The 17,459-nt window shown below is 47.9% G+C and overlaps 1 protein-coding gene across 3 annotated transcripts; it reads right to left on the bottom strand.

The window, feature by feature from the left end:
• Positions 1–531: 531 nt before the first annotated feature.
• On the bottom strand, positions 532–17,118 carry LOC123871538 (transmembrane channel-like protein 3). Of its 3 annotated transcripts, XM_045915391.1 has the most exons (16): positions 16,822–17,113; positions 15,372–15,530; positions 14,322–14,484; positions 13,973–14,120; positions 13,476–13,721; positions 13,034–13,185; positions 12,746–12,896; positions 12,216–12,454; positions 11,365–11,479; positions 10,629–10,738; positions 5,765–5,957; positions 4,983–5,077; positions 4,576–4,734; positions 3,926–4,059; positions 3,547–3,722; positions 2,878–3,332 (listed from the first exon to the last, which is right to left on the bottom strand). In XM_045915391.1, exons 2-16 carry the CDS (start codon positions 15,508–15,510, stop codon positions 3,021–3,023), a joined length of 2,532 nt encoding a protein of 843 aa, XP_045771347.1. In that variant the 5' UTR covers positions 15,511–15,530; positions 16,822–17,113; the 3' UTR covers positions 2,878–3,020. The 3 variants fall into 3 exon arrangements, with proteins under 3 accessions (XP_045771345.1, XP_045771347.1, XP_045771346.1); XM_045915390.1 differs by lacking the exons at positions 2,878–3,332; positions 3,547–3,722; positions 3,926–4,059; ... (1 more) ...; positions 4,983–5,077; positions 5,765–5,957 and adding an exon at positions 7,736–7,812 and having other exon boundaries at positions 7,978–10,738; positions 12,221–12,454; positions 16,822–17,118; XM_045915389.1 differs by lacking the exons at positions 13,034–13,185; positions 13,476–13,721; positions 13,973–14,120; ... (1 more) ...; positions 15,372–15,530; positions 16,822–17,113 and having other exon boundaries at positions 532–3,332; positions 7,824–10,738; positions 12,221–12,470; positions 12,735–12,843.
• Between the last annotated feature and the right edge of the window lie 341 nt (positions 17,119–17,459).

The following is a 17,459-nucleotide window of genomic DNA, read 5'->3' as shown; positions in this document are numbered from 1 at the left end:
GAAGCTGTCGTGCCCGTCGATATACCTAATAGACAGTAGTACGTCACTACGTCCATGATCGTGTCGTCGAGCAAGGACGCCCCGCATTACTTGTATCCCAGGGCCCTCGACACGAATGATTATCTTCATTGAATCGTTTTCTGTGCCTACCACCTACTATTGTTATCTCTTATCTCTACGTATAGCAGGTACGCGTCAGGCCGAGATGGTAGTTGGGGGATGAGGCATTGAGGCGGTCGGGACGCAGCGCACATCGTCCGCGCTTTCCCGCAGCGGGTGGTCCCCATCCGTCCATCATTGCCATCTCGACCTGTCGCGTACTAATAGACAGGCTAATAGTCGGTACCTAAATAAATAAAAAAAAATTGATTCTTGGTTCATTTCATAAAAATACTCTTGGATCATCATTCATGCGACGCGCGGCGACGCACAGCAAGCAGTAAGCCAAGTCCTAGTTGCATACCGACCAACGATATAGGTACTATTATCTCTCGATCTTAGGATTTTTGGCGGTTGAAATAAGAGAGTAAATTCTATTTTAAAGAATATTTTATTTTTCAAATTCTTTAAGTTTCTATAAAAATACATAAAGACATGGGATCACCAGAAGTAATAAAAGGGTACCTACTTTTTATTATTTCTTAATTTAAAGGTATATTATTACATAGTAAAAAATTAGTTTGATAGTCTCTTGAATAAAAAATTCAGATAGAAATTTATATTTCTGCTATAAATAATACAAAATCCATACAATAGTTGTTTATAGTCAAAAGTGGCTTTAATCCTCATTCCACATCTAGTCTCGCTATGCTTAGTCTCGGCACTTACATAGTATATCGTTTGGCACGAAGGGCGATACTGAATCCTACAAAGTACAATCATTGGTCCACTTTGTCACTGTATACATATTGTTATACAACAGTTCATTTGAACGCTTAATATTGATTTGGAATCACAGGAAGACATGTACTGACTATATCATTTATTTACAATCTAAATGTGTAATTTGATTATTTTACTATACACATCTAATTATAAAATAGGTACCTACCTTCAACATATTTTATCAAAGTTTTCTCATAAAATTTGACGCAAATTAAATATCATAAACTGACTTTAATAAAAATAAAGTGATCGAGTTGGTTTCGTTCGTTAATGTCGCCACTCGCCACTCGCCACTCGCCAGAGCCGCGAGCGAGTAGCACGTTTACGAGGTAGGGAAGCTTAATTCGCTTCTATATTTTGACGACGAAACATTCTCCTTCACAGTTCTACGGATATATATCAATGTTCTGTCACGAACATTTTAATTGACAAATTGTTATTTGGAGCATCTTATTTTTTTCACCTCACTAGCTCAAAAATGGCGCCTTTGCTGCCTAAAACCAGTGAACAAAAGTTATTTTTGCTCACCGACTGAGGAAAAGTGTTTTGAATTTAAAACGCTCTGGATTAGCATTTCTTCAATTCATTGTCTCGAGAAACGTTCGGAAACATTGTTATAATAATATTGTACTTAGCTATATGTACCCCAATATTTTATTTCTTAAACACTTTTTAAACTTTGTACTGTACTTATTATTTAAACTATTGACTCTTCGTGTTTTTAAGGCTGTTATTTCGTAAATCAACAAAAATTACTTAATATTTTTATTTTCATATTATGTATTTAATTTATGAATGACGCAATCCGAACGCAGGCCAAAAAAGAAGAAAAAAATGACGGAACAATAAAATTAATTGTTTTCTTACATCTTGTATTTTTCGCTATTGAGGTGAAAAGTTCTATGTATCACACCATAGCACTGTTTTTCGTTTCTTGTACCTTTGAATCCCTCACTACTCAGGATTCTAACTTAGAATCACTCATAGCTATTCTAAGTTAGAATCAGCATGTGCTACTCTGCTATATGATTGTGCTACAGAATCCTTTGCTCGCTCGGGTCGTATTATCAGACTACCTATAGATTTAAATATAAATACATTTCGTACATTCAATCGCAATTTTCTGGACGAGTTTTTTTGGAATCGCATTTTTAAAATACAACCAGTAAAATCACAAGCTTTCTGTTTTAGTATTTTATACCTTTGATACATCATACAAGTGGGTTCAGGATGCAATATTACATCCCACAAACGTGACAGAGTTCCAGTGATTCGGATACAATAACGTCAGAGTAAAATGGACTTACGAGTCTTAAATTTAGTCAAAAAATCTGTATCAGCGATCTTAATATGACAAGGTTATACCGCTCGAGGCACCGACTCGAGTCGCACGGACTAACTCGAGCTCTACAACGACGCAGTTCAGCCCCCGAGTGTGAAAGACAAACGACTTCATGAGATCCGTTTTATTTTACCATCGAAGTGTTTGGACGCTCGAAATTGTATCGACGTTGGTGAGATGTAAATGTCACAATGAGACGCGCTGCCGTGCCACCAACTTACGCTTCGCCATTTCGCAATCCCCGCGGACGAGGCGCGGGCGTGTACTAGTATTGCAATATAATTATTCCTATAAATATTGAAGCCTCGCTATGTTTAAACTATTTTAGGCGAGTTTTTTAAATAGTACCAAATTCTCCACTAGCGCCGCTGTCACCTGCCGGTCGATTCAGAACACTCGATTCGGTATGTTATCGTTTGATAAGATGTATTTTTTATTGAATATGATGAAAAATATATTTTTCAGTGAATATTGGACAGATAAGTCGGTGGCACTGCACAACACGTCTCGCGGCCGCAGGCGCAGATCAAAGCCTCCGGTCACAGTGCGCCGACGCGGCCTCCTCGCCCGCAAGGTTAGCTCTCCCCGTGGGCGCCGTCGCTGCGGTTGAGGCGGGAGCTGGAGCCCTGCCAGCTGAAGGAGCTGTCGGTGTCGCCGTCGTCGGCGCGGCGCGAGCGCGGCCGCAGCTCCGGCGCGAGGGGCTCGGGGCGCTGGAAGGCGTGCGAGAGGCGCGACGCGTCGAAGTGGAAGCCGCCGGTCACAGTGCGCCGACGCGCCCTCCTCGCCCGCAAGGCTAGCTCTCCCCGTGGGCGCCGTCGCTGCGGTTGAGGCGGGAGCTGGAGCCCTGCCAGCTGAAGGAGCTGTCGGTGTCGCCGTCGTCGGCGCGGCGCGAGCGCGGCCGCGGCTCCGGCGCGAGGGGCTCGGGGCGCTGGAAGGCGTGCGAGAGGCGCGACGCGTCGAAGTGGAAGCCGCCGGTCACAGTGCGCCGACGCGCCCTCCTCGCCCGCAAGGCTAGCTCTCCCCGTGGGCGTCGTCGCTGCGGTTGAGGCAGGAGCTGGAGCCCTGCCAGCTGAAGGAGCTGTCGGTGTCGCCGTCGTCGGCGCGGCGCGAGCGCGGCCGCGGCTCCGGCGCGAGGGACTCGGGGCGCTGGAAGGCGTGCGAGAGGCGCGACGCGTCGAAGTGGAAGCCGCCGGTCACAGTGCGCCGACGCGGCCTCCTCGCCCGCAAGGCTAGCTCTCCCCGTGGGCGTCGTCGCTGCGGTTGAGGCAGGAGCTGGAGCCCTGCCAGCTGAAGGAGCTGTCGGTGTCGCCGTCGTCGGCGCGGCGCGAGCGCGGCCGCGGCTCCGGCGCGAGGGACTCGGGGCGCTGGAAGGCGTGCGAGAGGCGCGACGCGTCGAAGTGGAAGGCCGCGTTGGAGGGGCGCCGCACCTCGTGCAGGTACCTCCACGTGTGGCTGTCCGCCGCCTGCGCCTCCGCCTTGGGGCTGTACAGCCATTCTGAAATATTACACAAAATTGCTAATCATTTTGTGAACCTTATCATAGATATTGAATTTTATAGGGTTAACTTAAAATACTAGGAAATCTTAAAGGTTTCAGATTTTATTTCGTATACAAATAATAAGATTTTCCTCGCTCCGAATCACCTCGACGGGTTCATACGAATCCAACTGCACGCGGAAGGAGGGAGGGCACGTTACCTCCGTTGGACACCTTCTCGATGGCGGCCAGCAGGAAGTCCTTGTCCTTGGCCTGCAGCCGCAGCATCTGGCGCAGCAGGCGCGCCATGGAGCGCTGCGCCGCGGCGCGCGCGCGCACGATGTACACGCACACGCTACAACAGATTTACTTATTTACTTTCTACGCAGAAAAATGGCCAAAAATTATAATATAGTTATAGATTCCACTATAGTATTCTTCGCTCGCTCGGGGTTTAAACTAGGCACTCTAAATAAATTTGCTATCTCATTGTACAAATAGCTATTCTTCTTTATTTTGAAAATCCAATGAGTTAAAATTTCGAACCAGAGGTTCACTCGACGACTCGTTCTGTTTAGTGTTTGTGAGTGACAACGGTCGATGGAGTAGAAGATGTGCTGATCTTATCGCGCGAGCGGCGGCCACCGCTGTGGACCTCGACCAACCCGGCAGCCGCAGGAGTGACTGTAGAAAAATAGCCAGTCAAGGCAGATGTATCCTTCAATGGACTCCCTAGGAACAATCGTGTAAAGGTTTGACGATCGAAGCGAACGCGTTCCATCTTGGGTCAGATGTGTGGTGGTGGAGCGTATACGATAAATAAATAGTTAATGTTATAAGTTATAAGGGATATCAGCGTCAAGTATCATACCACAGCGCCAGCAGCACGAAGGCGATGGGGCCGGGCCGCACGACGAAGTGCAGCGCGGCGCGCAGCGTGTCGTGGCGCGACAGCTGCAGCAGGCCCTCGCTGACGATCTCGAACACGTGCTCGTACTGTCGAAACGGGCCACACGACCGCGACGACGACCTACAGACCATGCGGGGTTTGAAAAAAAAAAATGAACCCGAAAGAATATTTTTTTTTTTTAATTTTAAAAATAATATTAGTAAAATTAAGCTAAAAGTATCTATACTAAAATTATGAAGAGGAAATCGATTAACTTTGAAACTACTACTACATTATAATTTTCTTGACTATACGAGGAGAGCGTTCCGTTTCAATGTTTAATTCCTTTTATGAATATCGTTTCAAAATGATTAAAAACTTAATATAACCTTAAGAACAGCGAGCCGATGGCGAAGAGCGTCGCGAACAGCGACAGCGTCACCAGCATGTACAGCACGGTCTGCGTCTGCGCCGCGCGCCACACCTTCATGTACAAAAAAAATTACATGTCTCTACTACAGTGACTTTGACAGGCTAGGGTCTAGACCGGTCCAGTTCGATGGTCAAGTCAGTCGATAAGTCAACACGAAGAAATCGAATGAAACGAGAAATCGCTATCTGGCAATTTCTTGTTTCATATATTTCTTGATAGAATATCAAGTATTCAAGTAAAGATATTATGTATATGTTGTGTGTATCTCGGAATAATGAACACTCTCAGCCATGTTTTTGATTATTTTATTCGCTTCAATAACACGAGCACTCCTGCCTGAGTGTAACATGCGCACGTCCCGCTAGCGCGCCAGTCGACACGCTGCGCGACGACGTCGGCGCCTCGGACTGCCACGGACTCGTCTTCCCGAGGCTCTCCGCTCTCCGTTCCTAACATGGAGCGCTAAAGTTTTACGTTTTCAAGTCTTTAGAATGTCGTTTCTTATATCAGGAAACTTGCAGACTTGAGAGTTCAACGTAATGATGACCTCGAAGATGTGCGAACATATAAAATCAGCTAGAAAAAAATAATGTGAAAAAATTCTATCGTAAGAAATGTTTAAACTAAATCGACAAGTCTAAACCTAATCGTATTGTTAGCCGCGACGAGCGTCACGGAGGTCGGCCATCACTCTAGTCGTGCAGCTTCAACAGAACTGCCACTATACCACAGAGGTACCTTCTTGCCGGCGTGGCACGTGCGCAGCGCCGTCTCGCGCTTGACGTAGAACAGCAGCAGCAGCTTGAGCGTCACGGCCGGCACCAGCAGCGGCGCGAACAGCGCGCCCAGCCACAGCACGGCCTGGTTGTAGATCAGCGTCAGCGAGTTGTACGTGATGTCGAAGGCGGGCGCGCCGCCCAGCAGCTTCCACCTGCGGCACAGTGCTCCGGCTTAGGTATATTATCACGAACTGTCACATTCAGGCGGCGGGGGACGTCCGTTGGACACATTTTACAATAGTTTTCTGTTATTCTCGCAGGGAACCAGATATTTTTAAGGACGTGTTTGCGACAGAAAAAAATCCTGATAATGCACAGCCGGCCCTCGCCATCGAACGAATAAGTAAATATGCACATATCAAGCTGACGCATAGATATTAAGAAATTGATGTATACAGCCGATGTACACAGGAAAGAAGTAAGAGTTCTAAAACTAAATACAACTACTTACACTAAAATATTATGTGAGTGTTGAAGTGACGGCACACGTGACACGGCACACGTGACACGACACACGTGACACGGAGCACCAAACAACAACCTACATCGTTATTAATAGTTGTTGAAACGTATAATACATACTCGTAGTTATTTGTTCAACAAGATAGCAAAAGCAAAGCTCGTTTTTGTTACGAGTGCCTAGTTTGAACCCCGAGCGGGCGAAGGATCCTAATTTAGAATCCTGAGTGTAGCGAGAGGTTCAAAGGCACAAGAAACAAAAACTTTGCTATCGTGTGATACATACAATTTTTCACCTCAATAGCGAAAAAATATAAGAAAAATAATTATTTATTGAAACACTAAGAAATTTTCACATTCATGTATATTACGTGTTTATGATAAAAACCACTCTCTGAGTAGATCTTCACAACTTTATCAAGTTTCCAATCGTTAAATATTCAAAGGCTTTCAAATATTTTTCACGCGACTTTCCCGGAACAAAGTTTAATTCAGCGTTAGACACTGATTCCTTTAATAACTGATGGTGTTAAATTATATATTATCACTAGAATCACTCATTTAGTTATTTTTAAAACTTTTATAACAATTATCTACAAAGAAATTAGATATGTAATAGGTATGTACATTGTACCTACTTATTAAGATTTAAGACCTCGTAGAAAATTTTTCTTTTGTTTTTCCGCCATGTCTTACTCCTTTTTAATCTGCGTTCGGATTTGTGTCAATCATAAAATAAAATATAATAATAAATTAATATTATTTTCTTTTCTGTTTCATGTTGTGTTACAGAATTATAAAGTCTAAAACACATTTTAACAAAAAGTAAATATTTGAAATAATAAAATAGAGAGTTAAAAAAATTGTCGAAATAAAATGTATGGGGTATGCAATATTATATACAACATTTCCGAACGTTTCTTGAGACGATGAATTGAAGAAATACCAATCCAAAGCGTTCTAAATTCAAAACACTTCATTCAAATTCAAAACACTGGGGTGAGCAAAAACGACTTTTGCAAACTGGTTTTGGGCACCAAACGCGCCCTATTTGATTTAGAGAGGTGAAAATAACCATTTCACCTCTCTAGCTCAAACAGGGCGTCTTTGCTGCCCAAAACCAGTGAGCAAAACTCGTTTTTGCTCACTGGAGTGAGAAAAAGTGTTTCGATTTTAGAACGCTTTGGATTGGCATTTCTTCAATTCATCGTCACAAGAAACGTTCGGAAATGTTGTATATAATATTGCATACTCCATATATATTTTTATTTCGACAATTTTTTAACTCTATTTTATTATTTGAAGTATTTACTTTTTGTTAAAATGTGTTTAGACTTTATAATTCTGTAACACAACATGAAACATAAAAGAAAATAATATTAATTTATTAATATATTTTATTTTATGATTGACACAATTCCGAACGCAGATTAAAAAGGAGTAAAACATGGCGGAAAAACAAAAGAAAAATTGTCTGTTAAAACTTAATTAGTAGTATAACTATAAAACTTTTTTGTTATTAACTAGTATGAAGTGTGAAAGTAGCATGTAACACTAACTTGTAGAGCACTCCGCGCGCGACCTCCGCGCCGGGGATCAGCAGCAGCGACAGCAGCGCGTCCAGCGCCACCAGCCGGTAGCCCTCCTGCCCCACGCGCGTCTCCCAGCACTGCGCACACGACACTCGCTACACGCACCACGTGGTGACAGCATGTAACACTAACTTGTAGAGCACTCCGCGCGCGACCTCCGCGCCGGGGATCAGCAGCAGCGACAGCAGCGCGTCCAGCGCCACCAGCCGGTAGCCCTCCTGCCCCACGCGCGTCTCCCAGCACTGCGCACACGACACTCGCTACACGCACCACGTGGTGACAGCATGTAACACTAACTTGTAGAGCACTCCGCGCGCGACCTCCGCGCCGGGGATCAGCAGCAGCGACAGCAGCGCGTCCAGCGCCACCAGCCGGTAGCCCTCCTGCCCCACGCGCGTCTCCCAGCACTGCGCACACGACACTCGCTACATGCACCACGTGGTGACAGCATGTAACACTAACTTGTAGAGCACTCCGCGCGCGACCTCCGCGCCGGGGATCAGCAGCAGCGACAGCAGCGCGTCCAGCGCCACCAGCCGGTAGCCCTCCTGCCCCACGCGCGTCTCCCAGCACTGCGCACACGACACTCGCTACACGCACCACGTGGTGACAGCATGTAACACTAACTTGTAGAGCACTCCGCGCGCGACCTCCGCGCCGGGGATCAGCAGCAGCGACAGCAGCGCGTCCAGCGCCACCAGCCGGTAGCCCTCCTGCCCCACGCGCGTCTCCCAGCACTGCGCACACGACACTCGCTACACGCACCACGTGGTGACAGCATGTAACACTAACTTGTAGAGCACTCCGCGCGCGACCTCCGCGCCGGGGATCAGCAGCAGCGACAGCAGCGCGTCCAGCGCCACCAGCCGGTAGCCCTCCTGCCCCACGCGCGTCTCCCAGCACTGCGCACACGACACTCGCTACACGCACCACGTGGTGACAGCATGTAACACTAACTTGTAGAGCACTCCGCGCGCGACCTCCGCGCCGGGGATCAGCAGCAGCGACAGCAGCGCGTCCAGCGCCACCAGCCGGTAGCCCTCCTGCCCCACGCGCGTCTCCCAGCACTGCGCACACGACACTCGCTACACGCACCACGTGGTGACAGCATGTAACACTAACTTGTAGAGCACTCCGCGCGCGACCTCCGCGCCGGGGATCAGCAGCAGCGACAGCAGCGCGTCCAGCGCCACCAGCCGGTAGCCCTCCTGCCCCACGCGCGTCTCCCAGCACTGCGCACACGACACTCGCTACACGCACCACGTGGTGACAGCATGTAACACTAACTTGTAGAGCACTCCGCGCGCGACCTCCGCGCCGGGGATCAGCAGCAGCGACAGCAGCGCGTCCAGCGCCACCAGCCGGTAGCCCTCCTGCCCCACGCGCGTCTCCCAGCACTGCGCACACGACACTCGCTACACGCACCACGTGGTGACAGCATGTAACACTAACTTGTAGAGCACTCCGCGCGCGACCTCCGCGCCGGGGATCAGCAGCAGCGACAGCAGCGCGTCCAGCGCCACCAGCCGGTAGCCCTCCTGCCCCACGCGCGTCTCCCAGCACTGCGCACACGACACTCGCTACACGCACCACGTGGTGACAGCATGTAACACTAACTTGTAGAGCACTCCGCGCGCGACCTCCGCGCCGGGGATCAGCAGCAGCGACAGCAGCGCGTCCAGCGCCACCAGCCGGTAGCCCTCCTGCCCCACGCGCGTCTCCCAGCACTGCGCACACGACACTCGCTACATGCACCACGTGGTGACAGCATGTAACACTAACTTGTAGAGCACTCCGCGCGCGACCTCCGCGCCGGGGATCAGCAGCAGCGACAGCAGCGCGTCCAGCGCCACCAGCCGGTAGCCCTCCTGCCCCACGCGCGTCTCCCAGCACTGCGCACACGACACTCGCTACACGCACCACGTGGTGACAGCATGTAACACTAACTTGTAGAGCACTCCGCGCGCGACCTCCGCGCCGGGGATCAGCAGCAGCGACAGCAGCGCGTCCAGCGCCACCAGCCGGTAGCCCTCCTGCCCCACGCGCGTCTCCCAGCACTGCGCACACGACACTCGCTACACGCACCACGTGGTGACAGCATGTAACACTAACTTGTAGAGCACTCCGCGCGCGACCTCCGCGCCGGGGATCAGCAGCAGCGACAGCAGCGCGTCCAGCGCCACCAGCCGGTAGCCCTCCTGCCCCACGCGCGTCTCCCAGCACTGCGCACACGACACTCGCTACACGCACCACGTGGTGACAGCATGTAACACTAACTTGTAGAGCACTCCGCGCGCGACCTCCGCGCCGGGGATCAGCAGCAGCGACAGCAGCGCGTCCAGCGCCACCAGCCGGTAGCCCTCCTGCCCCACGCGCGTCTCCCAGCACTGCGCACACGACACTCGCTACACGCACCACGTGGTGACAGCATGTAACACTAACTTGTAGAGCACTCCGCGCGCGACCTCCGCGCCGGGGATCAGCAGCAGCGACAGCAGCGCGTCCAGCGCCACCAGCCGGTAGCCCTCCTGCCCCACGCGCGTCTCCCAGCACTGCGCACACGACACTCGCTACACGCACCACGTGGTGACAGCATGTAACACTAACTTGTAGAGCACTCCGCGCGCGACCTCCGCGCCGGGGATCAGCAGCAGCGACAGCAGCGCGTCCAGCGCCACCAGCCGGTAGCCCTCCTGCCCCACGCGCGTCTCCCAGCACTGCGCACACGACACTCGCTACACGCACCACGTGGTGACAGCATGTAACACTAACTTGTAGAGCACTCCGCGCGCGACCTCCGCGCCGGGGATCAGCAGCAGCGACAGCAGCGCGTCCAGCGCCACCAGCCGGTAGCCCTCCTGCCCCACGCGCGTCTCCCAGCACTGCGCACACGACACTCGCGGTCACAGGGAGCCGTGCGCACACACACTCGCTACACGCATCACGCGGCCACAGGGAGCCGTGCGCACTCTACGAGATCTATGCTTATTCAAAAATTTCAATTGGCAGAGAAGCATTACTATCGATATATTTCCTAAAACATTTTTGATTTTCGTCCGTCTGCCTGCGCACTTTTCACGCTAAAACTACTCCCTGAACCGATTCCAACGCAACTTGGCCTACATATAGCTTAACATAATAAGATTTTTATTCCAACAAACAATAATAATGGAAGTAATGAAGTTCAGAAATCTGTTTAAATATTTAGCTCGGCGAACGACGGCGCTGAGCTTCCCTGGACAGTTCCGAAATAACATTAGAACGGAAACATTCAGGTGTCGGAGGACGCCCGACAGAGATTTGGAGCTGACAGAATCGGTCCCGCTGAAATCTGTTCAGCCAGTTCCGGGCGACTACTATCCAGCCCGATCGACCAAAACATGAAAGAATTGAGAGCCATCACGTGCGAGTGTCGGGAAAACAAGTGATGCTCGTGTGACGTTTTTTGTCATTTTGTTTTCCGACAGCGGAGTGCCACGGCGACTGTTCGACAGCGGAGTGCGCTCACCGCGTCCGCGGAGCGCGCCCAGTACGCCAGCAGCATGAGCAGCGTGCCGATGTCCAGCAGCCACGTGCGCGCCAGCGTCACGTAGAAGCCCGTCCGCGCCGAGTAGTGCTCCAGCCTGCACACACAGCGCGGCGTCAGTGCACGGGCGACGACACCCGAGTAGCGCGTCGCCGAAACTCGAACCGATTTATCCATCGGTTTGGCACCAAAGGCGATAACAAATTATGAACTTCACCAAAAATTGCTCCCAGAACTTGATTAGTAACGTAGGACAACCGAAAATAAATTAAAATTGAATTGTCCTTACTTGTTGAATAAAATCAAATATAGTGTACCAAAACACTACACATTTCATCTTTCAAAGGTTAATCGTAACTATCGTAGAAACAACTTTCTTTACAGATCGTGCGATAGGTACAATAATAAATACCAACATATTGATATATTCTTCTACGGGTACGGGAGGTTTGCATCTGAAAGCAGGAAATGTGTCTAATTCGTTTCCTGATTGCGTGCAAACCTTACCGCGCTTGTGGAGGAGTGAATCAATATGTTGGTATATGCGAGCCAAAATAATAATTTGTCCGATCGGGAATTGCCTAATTAAATTATACCTAATTCAATTACATAATGATTCCTTTGTGTGAAAACTTAACTGGCTCAGTGAATTTGCCTAAAATAGACTATGAACTCATGTAATATTTCCTAAATAAATAAAAAAAATGGCAAAAATAAAGCTTTAACATTTGGACCTCGACCGATTTTGTCGAGGTGTCAGTTTCGCGGCCGCAGAGCCGGCCCCAGCCAGAACATCAAGCAAGCAAACCAAAAGAAAAAATACGACAACTCACTTAACTATAAAACTAAGCAGCACGGGGCACGCGGCCGCGACCGCGGTCACGGCCAGCGATATGTATATCTCCCTGTGGCCCGCCACCGGCCGCGCCGCCAACAGCCGCCACAGTCCGAACTGCACGCCCGCCGTGGCCGCCAGCACCAGCGCCGTCACCAGCACGTTGGTGGTGCGCCGCCACACGCGCACCCACAGCGACGTCGGCATCTGGTGCTTGTTTTGCTCGTTCAGCAACTCCTGTTACAAAGTAGAACTTTTCAAAACGAAATTCAGGCGTCGAGCAACGTCCGACGCCAGCGAAGCGATAGCTGTACGCATTCTTCAGCAAAACTCTTCTTTTTTTTGGAAATCGCAGTCCGGTCCGGCCAGGTGCAGTACATGACGCTCCTGATGAGGGTTTTAAGGCGATAATATGACAATTCATTACGTATGCGTGAGATTATTTCCGATCGCAGGACGTAAACAGCCTCAGTTCACTTCGGTTGACTCGTTCTCACGATTGTAAGTCGTGTCGTGCTGCACGGGCACCTTGAACTCCAGGAACAAGGCGTGCGCGGCGCGTGCGGCGCCGCGCGGCGACGCGATGCCGAAGTCCCAGCCGCAGAACAGCTTGGCAGCCAGCGGCGCCGCCAGCGCGCCAGCCGGCACGATGAAGTTGCGCCGGTACGACGCCGCCGTCCTGCGCACAACGGGCGAGCCGCGTTACGTACAATAATAACAACACTAGAAATGAACATACTCGTACTTGTAGAAAAATAAAAAAAAAATTACTTTGTAGTGGTGTTGGAAGCTGGTTTATAGAAAGATTTTTTTTACCTGTAGCACAGCACCGCAAAAGACATCAAGTAAAGGCAGAGCATGGTGTAGAAGTACGCGAACGGCATGTAGTAGCGCGCGCCCGGCGCGGGCGCCGCGAGCTCCGCGTCGTGGTAGGAGCCGAAGAACAGCAGCGAGTGTTCCAGCCCGCCCTACGCAAGCAAAGGCCGAGCACGGTGTACGAGCACGCGAACGCCGTGTAGGAAGTATTAATCTTCCACAACTAATTCTTAAGGCAGTGGAAAATATAAAATTCAATAATATCTTTGAGCCAAAAGACCATTATACCCATATTAAAAAAAACTAAAACATGCCAATGTTAACATACGGCTGTGAAGCAGTTATTTATAATCCAGATCTCCTCGGGGTCACTAAGCCTGCCAAATATTCAGCAGATCCTACTACATCCGTAGAATAATTCGCCAAATATCAAAATGCTCACCTTCCCGGTCATAAAGTCCAGCACGCTCAGCTCCCCGCCGGTGGAGTTGGCGGCCGCCGCGTGCAGCGCCTGCGGCACCACCACCAAGCCGAGCAGCGCCGCGCTCAGCAGCAGGTTCAGCGCGAACAGCCAGCGCAGCAGGCGGAAGTACGAGCCCGCCGCCGAGCCCAGGTGCCCCTCGATGCTGCGGATCGCCTCGTGCCACAGCTCCACCGAGAACACGAAGTCGCGGCACTTGTCGCGGCTCTGGGGACCAAAGCAAGAGAGTGAGCTGGCGAACCGACTGCCGCCAGAAGAGCCGCCGCCTATGCTGCTTCACTTCGGGTCGCCGGCCGCCGCACGTCCTGGAGATTTTCTTTAGATTAAAATAGATTTCTTCACGACGTAGCCTTCGTCGAAGTCTGCCCCGTCAATGACGAATAAATACAATCGAGGAACTATGAAAAAGAAATATTTACAATCGACTAGATTTCAGAAAAGCGAGATAATGTACTCACTCTCTTCCACGCGAAGCTGATTCTGTACTTCAGCCTCTTGCAGAGCGATATGGGGCGGCGCTTGGAGCGCAGGCTCACGGACGCCGACAGCTTGGCGCGCACGGTTCTCTTCATGGTGAGGCCGCGCGGCAAGTCGCGCAGTGCTTCCCTGCACAAATGTAAGCTGCCTTATCCGCTATGTTGTGCACTGATATAATATTATTTGTGTACATTGTGCTGGACCGGGTTATTCAGATGCAGGGCAAAAATGTTATAAGCTCAGCGATGGTGTGGCGCGAGTAGCGGGGAGGGTGTGGACGAGGAATTCGAGAGTCGGGTTTGATGTTGCTCATCGGGAAGCCGCCGTTACCTCCTCAGCTCTTCGGCCAGCGGGTTGTCCTCCATCAGCAGCTGGTGCTGCTGCATCTCGCGCACGATGATGTCCGCCTGCCGGTCGGCCGCATCGGGCGCGTCGCTCGCGGCACCCAGCAGCGCGCCGCGCTCGCTGTTGACGCGCCGCAGTCGCAGCGTGTCTGGGGAGGACGATAACAGATTTCTAGCCACAAAATATCGATTAGTTAAAATCGATAGACAAAAAGGAAGCATACCGATCCTAGATAAACTGGGGAGATTACGATTTAAGCTCATTTTTTCAAAATGTAAGCACCAATGAACTTGCCACTCTTACGAGACCCGATGACAACGTATCCAACAGGCTTCCAGAAAAGGCAATACCACAAACTGTTCAGTTTAACTCCAGAATACTACTACCATGGTAGCACTTGCAGATGGTGTGAGGGCACACCTCACTGAACGATATAGAACACCAAATTTTTGTACATATTTTACATATCAAATCTTTTGTTTACAATAATAGTAATAATAATAATGGTTTTTATGTAGTCAGGCATATAAAAGCCAACACTATTTTTAAATATTTGTTTCTGGATATACAATTAGAAAGAAACACAGGAAATTAAGTGCACTTGCATGCCTACAGTGAGCCGAGTGGAATGATTCAGAGCAACTAATTGTGGAGCTAACTTGATTAGGGCTTGTTAGGGTCGGCTGCTGCAACACTAGCATTTGGGCTCTGTAACACACACAGTGAACACATCTGTGAATTGAACAAATTGCAGTTTTAGTGATAAGGCCTCCTATTGAACAAATTACTATTTTACACTAGTTACTCTATTTGCTATGGCAGGTACAATGTACATACGTCTACACTAAAGTACAGCTCACTTTTACTCCTCAATAAAAAACCAGTTACTTCAGGACTCACCTATCAAGGCTTATGTAGCTTGAAAAAAAATATACAAACACAACATAGCCTGAGGGGTACCCTATAGGAAATATGTTATGAGTCTCACAATCTTCCTGTAGGTAGTCAGCTAAACAACTAGTAACAATGGCTCACCGTGTGCGAGCTGGCGCGAGGGCATGAAGTTGACCGCCGCCTGCCGCGCCGCGCCGCGCAGCGTGCACGCGCGCCGGGCGCTGCACGCGCGCCGGGCGCTGCACGCACTCATCTCTATGTTCTCTTCTTCTGCCTCCATTTTGTGTTGCTTAGTTAAGCCTGAAACAAACACACATAACCACAATCACCATAAACAATATGTTTCCACCTTACTAGCTCAAAAAGGGTGCCTTTGCTGCCTACAACCCGTGAGCAAAAGTTCTCTCTACTCTACTTTACAAGAAAAAGACAAAATGTTTAGAACACTCTGATTGGCATTTCTTCAATTCAGTGTCTCAAGAAACATTCGGAATTTTGTTTAAGTATACTATTGTATACCCCATCATTTAATTTACTTAATTTATATTTTTCAAACTCTGTTTAAACTATTGACTTTTAATTGAAATGTGTTTTTAAGACTTGTTAATATTGTAAAACAATTTGAAACTGAAAACAAAATTAAAATTTATTAACTAGTTACTTTCATATTATTTATGTCTCGAATGATTGACCAACAAAAATGAAAACAAAAAAGTTTATGTTTTGATTAGGTCCTTTCTTTGTAGTTTTGATGTAAAAGTTTAAAATCTAGTGATAATATAACACCATCAAAATTAATTAGTGAGGATTATTAACTAATACCTATTATTATTACCATACTTAATTGAATTTTATCCCAGAAAAGTGTGAAATAACTACCTATTTAAAAATTAAATTAAGATGTAAGCATCTTAATTAATTTTTCGCTATTGAGATGAAAAGTTGTATGTATCACACAAAGAAAAGTTTTTTGTTTCTTGTGCCTTTAAATCCCTTCTACACTCAGGATTCTAACTTATCCTGAATCCTTCGCTCGCTCGGGATTCAATCTAGGTACTTGCAACAAAAACGAACTTTGCTATCTTGTTTAACAAATACTCAACTCAATATTTCCTACTAAGGGGTACTCATGACTCATTACGATTGCCAAACCATCTACTTCGCTAATTAATAATTTAACTTTACTGTTTCTCATTGGTTCATTTCATTACAAATGGTATTCCAAACCAAACGTTGGTTCATGCACGTTTACCTTTGCTATCAATGAATTTAATTTTAAAAGCACCTGTAAAAATTATAATGAATTTGAAAAATTCTTATTCTGCTCTAAACACAAAATATTCTAAAACTTATTAAAAAAAAGATGCGAGTAAATAATACATGCAGAGAACGCCAACGACTAACTAGTAACTGATGAATGCAATACAAAATCACACCAAACATTTTAAGTAAACGCTACTCAACAAAACAAGTGCTGTATTTTTTAAAATAAACCCACATTATATCTATCTTTGCTCATTTAGGTAGGTACCTACAGTTCACACTGCACTAATGTTAGTAGTGACCTTAAATTAACTAACTATTCACTTACCGTTTTTACGAAAGTTTTAAACTATTTCTTGCTCTATTAAGATTCATCCGGGAAATAATCTCATTAGAACAAAGCGTGCACAAACTCATCGATATGGCTTATGCTAATGAGTGTTTGATATGATTTCATTATTGTGATAAGATAACTATCAACTACCTAGGTATCACAACTACACTACTCACTACTTATGTACACAGTACATTACAAACAAAATACTAGAAAAGCTAGTCTCATTTTTATATCACTTTGTTTTCATTTCATTTCGTTTGACACTGACCACTGACGTCATGAGCATTTTGACATAGGTGACGTCGTGACGTGTGTGCAGTGACCCCAACTTGCAAGTTTGAGTTTGACAGTGACTTCGATAGCAGCCCGCAGTGGCCCGCAGTAGCGAATGTATTGAGTGTGGAGGTGGGTGTAGAAACGGGTAACATTGATATAAAAGCGGGGGGTCGTGAGATGCAAATTAAGATTCTTTGCATAAAATATAGGACTAAGAGCCCGCGAGAGCCAGGCCTTCGTTATTTTATAAAAGCTGAAAGTTTCTCTGCGTAGGTATACAGAATGTTTTTAGGGTTCCGTACCTCAAAAGGAAAAACGGAACCCTCATAGGATCACTTTGTTGTCTGTCCGAC

The sequence above is a fragment of the Maniola jurtina genome, chromosome 14 (assembly GCF_905333055.1).
Source record: "Maniola jurtina chromosome 14, ilManJurt1.1, whole genome shotgun sequence".
Classification (NCBI taxonomy): domain Eukaryota; kingdom Metazoa; phylum Arthropoda; class Insecta; order Lepidoptera; family Nymphalidae; genus Maniola; species Maniola jurtina.
The sequence above is the reverse complement of the archived record's forward strand: the minus strand, read 5'-3'. Positions and strand labels throughout refer to the sequence as shown.